Below are 8,617 nucleotides of genomic sequence, written 5' to 3'. Positions count from 1 at the left end.
CTTCTTCCCTTGGTGAAACCTGGGAACTTCAGTTGTGGAAACTTAACCAACCAACGAACCAACCCACACACCCAAAAGCAAAATTAAATCTTCCTCCAAACAGAACAAGTTTCTAGCTAGCACAAAACAGCCGAGACTCAGGTTTTCAGAAGAGCCGCTACGCTGGAATTATTAGTTTTTGCTTATCCTCTGAGATCTTCAAATGACACGGAAGATTATTATTAGCTAATTAAGAAAAACAATTATTTCTTGGTCCATAAAGAACCTACTGGATTTTTTTTTTTAAGACTCATTTTAAAGAAAGCGACAAGGGGTGGAAAATAGACGGAAAAATAAAAATATCTCAGATAATCCCTTTCTGCTCCATATTTAATGCCAGGAACATGTTGTCATTCAGATGAGGGAACAGAAAGCAACTGCTTGGGTAACACTCTAAACTGTCTCTTCCTGGGTCATGCTTTCATATTATTACAAGCATTAAAAAGTGACTGTTTCTCTGTCTTTTCTATTAACTAACTTTCTCTCACTTTTTTTTTTTTTTAAAAACAACATTTTTTGGTAGATTGTCTGTAATATTGTTATTATTTTGACCCATCAGATAAATTTTCACAACCTCACCGTGCCCAGTTCATCGTATTGGTTAATCTGTTTCCTTACTCCCTTCTGGGATTTGCATTCCATTGACTGCCCAAATTCACGAGCAGCTGTTGGAGAAAAAACAAACAAACCAACCCAAAGCCATGGACAGTTTGATAAATTTCTTTCCCTGATGACAGAAACTGCCTTCTTGTTGTTGATTTTTTCCCCCTACTGATCCCCTCCTTCTCCCCTTTTCTGTCCCACTATATACTGTAGATCTGAAGGCATCAAGGTGTGGTTAAACCCAGAAAACCAGACAGGAGCTACACTTTGTCTTTGAACTTCTTCATGTAGTTTTTTATCTCTTTGGAGTCCCCGAGGTCCATATCCCGGCACACCCATTTAATATCGTCATCATTGCTAGTTAGGATAGAGTTGACGGTGGGACAACCATCATCGGGTGGGATGGTGGTGAAGGTTGTGAATTTTACCCGCTTTCGTTTGGATGTGGGAGAATGCAAAGGTTCCGTTTTCTGCTCTTTCCCTTGCTTCCCCCCAGAGTCAGCAGACCTATGGATCTGGCTCTGGATGTTCTTTTGACTGCCACCATTGAGGAGGTTGTTGCTTTCCTCATGGCCCATCCCTCGGTCTATAATAGTGGTGTGCTCATCCTGCTGAGGTGACATGTCCGTTGTGTTCTCCAGCAGCTCTGCCTCATTTCCGAGCCAGACCCAGTCATGGGAGTGGGTCATGGTGGCTTGCCCTTCCACTGGAACCTGCTTGTGCCGGTATTTCAATGCAAACGTTGCACAGTTTATTAGGAAGACAAGAATTGCCAGGCAGAAGACCCCTAGCAGAGCGTACATGCCAATTTCCAAATCACTAAGGCCTCTGGGCGTCTGCACTAGGTCGTTCTCCTCCACGCCCCCATTGCTTTTTGGGAGGTCTACTTGAGCAGGGAAGTTGGTGAAATCTATAGGAATGTTCTGCAGCTGGCCATCATCCGAGAGTTTGCCTCCATCCATCCTATTGTTTTTCATGACTTTGTTTTTGAGCATTGACTTTGCAGTGGTGCTGACTTTTCTGACGGTACTTTCCTCTCGCTCGGCCGAAGAGCTCCCATAGTATCGCCCATCCTGGCCGTACCGCTCTTGATCCGACACCTTTTGCCGGCGGTCACTCGCATGGTTTTCAATCTCATCAGCATCATAATCTCCGCCAGTGTTGGAGTTGGCATCGGCATCATTTTGGCCGAACTTCACTTTGATGTTGCTGTTGCCTGTGGCCAAGACACTTTTCCTCTTGGACTTCTGGCAGGCTTCAGAGATCATCATGTCTACTTTGATCAATGTGCCCTGCCCTTCACCTTCTGCTGCCACGACCGGCCATTTCCAGGCAGTGCTCTGATGGGTTGAGACAACGGATTTGTCCAGCGACATGGCAGAAAGGGAGAAGTCCTTGGGGTCATAAATGTCTAATGGAGTAACTGAGCTGTCACTGAACTGGATCCAGATGCTTACTATGGCTTCCTAAAAGAAGAGAGAAATGGTTAAAGACAGGGCCTTAAATAAAACAGCTCAACTGATTGCAACTCATCAATCTTCTCAGCTCTGAAATGCAGCTGAACGAAGCAGGAGGCACTGGCTCCGTATTATGCTGAAAACAAGCTGAGTCTTGACCGATGGGGCAGAAAATTGGTCACATTTTTCATTAAAGATCCCAGCGGTATCTTTCATGGAAAGGTTTTGCGAATGGAAATGTGAAATAATTGATATAGGGAGAGCGTAATAACAACACACCCATTTAAAAAAACCCCACATTCCTGTCACATGAAAACTGGAAGAGACAAAAAAGAAAAAGTACTGGAAGCACTTGACAGAACACTTCTTTTCCTGTTGTTCCCCATGCAAATATGTCACACGGAGCAGTCAAATTAAACAAGGCATACATATTGTGGCAGGGAAGAGGAGAGATGCCACAATGTCTTGAAAATGGGTCACCTGAAAGGAAACAAAAGACTTGAAAAACAGTTGGTACTTTGCATGAGAACTGTTTGTTTTTAGCTAAACACATTTTACCCTTGAAAATAACTGTAAACCCCATTACATTTCCACGTCAGCCAAGGCAGGATGTGAGATTCTGCTGTGATCTTCATGATAACGATATACAAATGGCTTGGATTTAATTGGACTGTGTTTGCTCCCTGCGGGTAGTACCATTAGAAGTCACCATTAGAAGCAAACAGAAAGCTAGCGGTCAAGAGGCAAAGTTGTTTCTGTCTGAGTCTCATCCAGATGATAAAGATATTTACTTCTCCACGTCTCAGCAGCTTTCTTTGCAGGAGATTTCTTTATTTTTTCATTTGCTCTATGTCTAGTTTGTTTAGTTAGCATATGTGCAGGCAGACTGCTGAAATGCAGCTACACATGAAAGTGAAATTCTATTCTTCCCAAGACTTACACTGCAAATGTCCTTAATAACTTTACACGCAGGTACATCAAAACAATTGGGCTGAAAATCACCATGGGGAAAAGCATCGCCACCCTTTTAATGTCCAATCATAATACAAATTTACAACCCAATATTGTTTTCAATTGGTTACAATTTGTTACACTATGGTTATAAACAAAGGGAATTGCTACCCTTCCAGTTAAATTTAAAGCTTTTCAATGAAAACAGCAAGGGGCATTTAGCTGTGCAGAAGGTTGGAATGCACTGAATATTTAATTTTCCAAGTGCTATCAGAAAGCTCTTTGGGGACTAAACAAGGGAAAAATATATTGTGGCACAGCAGGAAAGAGGGCAAAGTACTTGGTGATTCAGACATGCTTTGCACACAGTGATGAAATAGAGCCAGGGTAACTTTGAAGCTGTAGCAATGCTGAAAAGTGCGAGGGAGAAAGGGACATTACAACAGATCTTTCTTGAAACAAGCCTGAGATGGTTGAATAAATTAGTGCAAAACTGCAGAGCATCACTTTTAGGTACATCTGCACCGCCACTGGGAGGGTGGGGAGAGGGATTGCAGCATGTATAGACATACCCAGGCTAGTTTTAATGTAGCCATGAGTACCAATGACAGCGAGTCTGCAGCTCAGCATGGGCTGTACCAGCCTGCCTGGGACCCTGGGTACATACTTGAATGGCTAGCCCGTGCTGTTATGGAGTCACTGCTATTGGTACTTGCGCTAACTAGATCAAGGCTAGCTTTGGTAGGTCAACATATGCTGTAATCAAACCCCCGTATGCAGCATGGTCATGGTAGGCTTTCGTCATTGTAGGTAAGTTTTACTCTTCGGAAATTTCTAGCAGTAGCAAACCCAGCTCTGGGAAGGAAAGAACATTCTTCCCATGGAATCGCGTGTGTGTGGGGGGGACCCATTTCCATTCGTCTTTGGGTGATCTGGCACACTTGATATTCTGCTTCTCCACTACATCTGGAACAATGAGTGGTCTTTTCCCCTCTTTTTTTGCATTGAGTCATAGGAAAGGCAAAATGACCATCTTTAGGGAGAAACGTACTAGTGAAAACTGCAGAAGAAACCCAAATGACAATCATCTCTCAATGGCTCCTTTTTTGGAACCAGAGAGGACAATAGAGACAGAATAACAAAAAAGTGGGAGGGGTGTTTTGTAGTTAAGACCTTAGACTGGGGCCTGGTCTATGCTGGAGGGGAGTGGGGGCGGGGATTGATCTAAGATACGCAACTTCAGCTACTTCGTCAGTGGGAATCAGTGGGAGTTAGGTGCCTAAACACCTTTAAAAATCTGGCCCTCTGTAGCGGAGGCTGGGATAAAATCCAGTTCTGCCAGGCAGCATTCAACTGCCTTGATCATGAGACCATCCATTCTCATCCTGCAATCCCCTGCCCCATTCGCTACATACCTTCCAACTTCTGCAACAGGTGAGGTGGGGTACTACAGACAGTCTCCTTCACTTCATCAGTTCCAGGCTCCTTGCCCAGCCATTCTCTGTTCTCCCCTTTCCCAGCGCCTCACTTGATCTGTCTCTCTCCCCGACTCTAGCATCTGGTCCCCTCCACATTCCCCAACCCCATTTTCCTCCCACCAGCTCCTTTCCCCAATCTCTTTCCCCAGCCAGTACCAGTGCTCCCTCCGCACCTGGCTCCTTGTCAGATCTGTCTCTCTCCTCCCTCACCTCCTACCCGCCACCCACTCTCCTTGGCCAGCCAGTCCCAGCCTCCCCTACTCCTCATCCTATCTCAGTTTCCCCACCACTTATGGGTCACAGTCCCATCCCTGATCTCTCTAGCTTCCAGTTCCAGTTCCCTTGCCTAGACAGTCCCAGTCCCCCCCGCTCATTTCCAGTCCCAGTTTCCCTCTCCCCAGGTCTAGTCCCAGCCCCCACAGTTCCTGGTCCGAACACTACTTCTCTCCTCAGCCCCCTGCCAGTCTGGCTTTTGCCCCCTCCGCATTCAAATCAGGCAGCTTCTTCCTCAACACTGTCTAAGCCCAGGAGTGCGATGGGGGGGTAAGGGGGGCACTGAGAGCACAGGAGCGATAGGCTCCCCACTCTCAGTTCAGGTGCCTGGACACAGCACAACCTGTTGCAGCACCCACAGCTGCGATTGCAGAGAACGTTCTGCTCAGCCCTGCCCTGCAGCATGCCCAGCAATGGAATCTTCAGGGAAGTTGGCTGCTAAAATCTACTGAGCATGTGTGAACTGTGATCTTCAAACTTGGAACAGATTTTCATGTGGGAGGCAACAGACTTCTGACACAAAGGCTACAATTCTTACAGAAAGTCCCTGCTCCAAAGCATGGGGTGGCAGAGCGTTTTAAAGAAAAGGTCACCAGAGTTTTTAAGATGAGCAAAACAATGTGGATTTCACTAGCCTCTTTCTCAGAAATGGCTGAGCTGTTTTGGCTCTCTCTCTCTCTCTATATATATATCAGCCTGAGGCAGGCACCGGGCATGGGAAACTTCAGCTCAAGCTGTTAAAGTTTGGTAAAGTTGTAAGTCACTGACAACAGGGTCTCACAGTGGGAAGCGTCATGGTAGGAGCTACTGTATTCATCTGTCCCCACAAAAGCACAATCCTGGTGTTTAGGAAGCAGAAGTCATGAAAAGTAAATGAGGAGCCATTTGAGGTTGACCACCACAAATATGATCTACTCCAATTAACCACGACTCCCTGCTACTCTTTTCGATCTGCACCGAATTTTTAAATTTTAAGGGATCCTCTCTACAAAGAGCCAATTAAATAGAAAACTGTCACACGTGGACAGTGGAGAATCTGAATTATAAAGGGAAAAAAAAAAAAGAGAATTCCCCCAATCCTGCCAAAATACATTTCATCTGCCCAAATAAACAATTTGGCACAAAATCCTCTTCTTGACTCTTTCACTTAAAGGCAAGCTGAATGCAAGGGAACGAAGCATATTTCCCAAATGATTAGAAATTCTGAAAGGCTTAAAAAAATAGAAATGATTTAGTGCCATGTCCTTCAAAGAGCTGTTTCTGCAAATCCTATGTACCGCATCAGTAAATCCCTCCAAATCTCTGACAAGAGCCTCCAATTACTATCAACAGATGAAGATGGATTGAAACCTTATCATCAGCAAAGCTGCTGCCCTGTCTCATGCCGAAGGTGACAAATCCCTGTGTTCATTAATTAATAAGCATAAACAAATAGCTTGTGGGGTTACCAGTTTTCATCACCCTCTCATTCCGTTGTGCTCTTTAGAAACAAATAAACCACAAATTCACGTCATCGTCAACAACCCTCGGAAGATGGGACTATTTATATGGTGACTAGAGAGATTGGAGATGAGTCAGATACCATACATCAGATCACTTCGAACCAGATTCAGAAGCGATGGAGAATTTGCTTCCCACAGCAGCTGTTGATTTCCTAACAACATGCTGTTTCCTACGAACGTGAAGCACCGGTGCACTCATCAAGACACTTTTTGGTCATGTTTTTCTTCATGTACTTCTCTAATCTCCTCTTCCACCCTAGCCAGACTAGCATGCTTTGCCTATTTATATTAGCTTGACCTCTTCAGCACCATTACCTATCTCAATGTGCAATCACATCTCTGCTTCCTCAGAGCTGCTCATCAGTCTGGAGATGCCACCTGATAAATTTGCCTGAATTATAAACCCAACCAGTATTTTCCCTTTTGTAAATGACTTTATCTCCCTTGTTTTCTTCATGTTATAGTTAGAGCCGGTGGAACAGTAGGGGGAAAATCTGTCCTCTACAGTTCACAAATCTGTCATTGAGCCTAAGGCCTTGATTCCATTCAGCCATACCTGTGACCGTTCATAACAGCAAATTTGCAAAGCTTCAAAACTCTTCTGCACAGTCTGATCACAACTACAGGTATTTGGCTCTCAATGTGTATATCCCACCAAGCTGAACTGACCAGCTCTGAATGTTCAAACACCAAAAGGCAACTTGGATTGAGAAGCTAGAGCTGGTGGGTGAGTGGCATGTCATATATATACACCTTTACCCTGATATAACAGGAATTTGGATATAATGCAGTAAAGCAGTGCTCTGGGGAGGGGAGAGGAGCGGGGCTGCGCACTCTGGCAGATCAAAGCAAGTTCGATATAATGCGGTTTCACCTATAACACAATAAGATTTTTTTGGCTCCCGAGGACAGCGTTATATCGGCGTAAAGGTGTATAGCATATGATGACACCTGCACTCTGGGACAATGGTTGTCTGTGAACTGTCAGGAAGATTTTATGATGGTGGTTTTGACCTATAAAGCCCTAAATGGCATGGGTAGGGCACCTGGAGCTAGGGTTAGAGTTCCTATGGCTAGGGCTTCCCGCTCTAGGGTTAGGATTCTTAAGGGTAGGGCACTTGGAGCTAGAGTTAGGGTTCCTATGGGTAGGGCACTTGGAGCTAGGGTTAGAGTTCATATGGGTAGGACTTCCTGCCCCAGGGTTAGGGTTCCTCAGGATAGGGCACTTGGAGCTAGTGTTAGGTTCTAGTCCTGCTCTGACTCAGGCAGAATAGAGACCTGAACCCAGAGCTCCTACAACCCAGGTGACCACCCTAGTTACTGTGTTATTGGTCATTCTGGAGTCTGTCACTTTCTTTTATGAAAATTTTTGACAGGTCTGAGGTTTGTCCTGCTAAGGAATGAAAACAAATGTCAAAAGGTTGAAATTTTTCATGAAATAGAATTCTTGTTTTCCGGCCAGTCCTACTTCAAACCCTTTCCATTGCGGGAGGGGAATAATGGCCAACTGTGCTAGCAATTCAGAAACCTGTACCTCTAGGGCCAGTCTTCTGGCAAGAGAAGGGTCATTCAATGATTTTCATTAAGAGGAAGGAGAAAATTCAATGGAATCAGCTCAGCCCTCTGCAGCGAGGACACAGTGGCTGCCCTCAGACTATGGCTGTGCGGGTACAGAATGCTCTCAGAGCCGCTGCAAAGAGAAGGCTGTGCTGGGCAGCAGAGGAGGACTCGAGTGCATGATCTACACAGGTTGAGGGCAGCAATCAGCCCAACGGGGGAGCACTGAGGGAAGCACGGGGCTTGGAAGCATATAAAACACTCTACTTCCTCACTCTAAGCTCGGGAGGTGGGTGTGGGGATGGGAAGAAAAGGCAGAAGCAGGGTGTGGGTGGCATGCACATGGGCTCCAGCTTGGATGGGCTGCAAGGACAAAAACAGAAGCAGCAGATGAGGAACTGCATGGAAAAGGCAGCTGCAGGACAGCAGGGAGTGGGAGGGATAGGAAAGGCAGCCACTAACCAGGGTTGTTACTTGCAACCAGGTTACCTGGGGCTTTCCGGGCCCTGGTCTGAGAATGCTCTGGCCTCTCTTTGCTTGCTCCTTCTTGCTAGCAGCAATGAGGGCTGGAAGGGAATTAGCAGCTTCTATGGGCTTGTCTACATGACGCCTTTAATTCGAATTAAACGGCGTTAATTTGAATTTATTGTGCACCCGTCCACACGACGCAGCCCTGTAATTCGAATTAAAGGGCTATTTAAATCGATTTTAGTACTCCTTCTAAACCACAGGAGTAACCCTAAAATCGATTTTACTA

At 45.4% G+C, this 8,617-nt stretch overlaps 1 protein-coding gene across 1 annotated transcript in view; it reads right to left on the bottom strand.

The window, feature by feature from the left end:
- Nucleotides 1-547: 547 nt before the first annotated feature.
- TMEM132C (transmembrane protein 132C) overlaps nt 548-8,617 on the bottom strand; it is a 310,090-nt gene continuing 302,020 nt past the window's right edge. Inside the window, exon 9 of the mRNA XM_032791202.2 lies at nt 548-2,108. Within this exon, the coding sequence (XP_032647093.1) occupies nt 903-2,108 (1,206 nt within the window). The 3' untranslated portion in view covers nt 548-902. The remainder of the gene's footprint in view (nt 2,109-8,617) is intronic.

This window comes from Chelonoidis abingdonii, chromosome 22 (assembly GCF_003597395.2).
Source record: "Chelonoidis abingdonii isolate Lonesome George chromosome 22, CheloAbing_2.0, whole genome shotgun sequence".
Taxonomy (NCBI): Eukaryota; Metazoa; Chordata; order Testudines; family Testudinidae; genus Chelonoidis; species Chelonoidis abingdonii.
The sequence above is the reverse complement of the archived record's forward strand: the minus strand, read 5'-3'. Positions and strand labels throughout refer to the sequence as shown.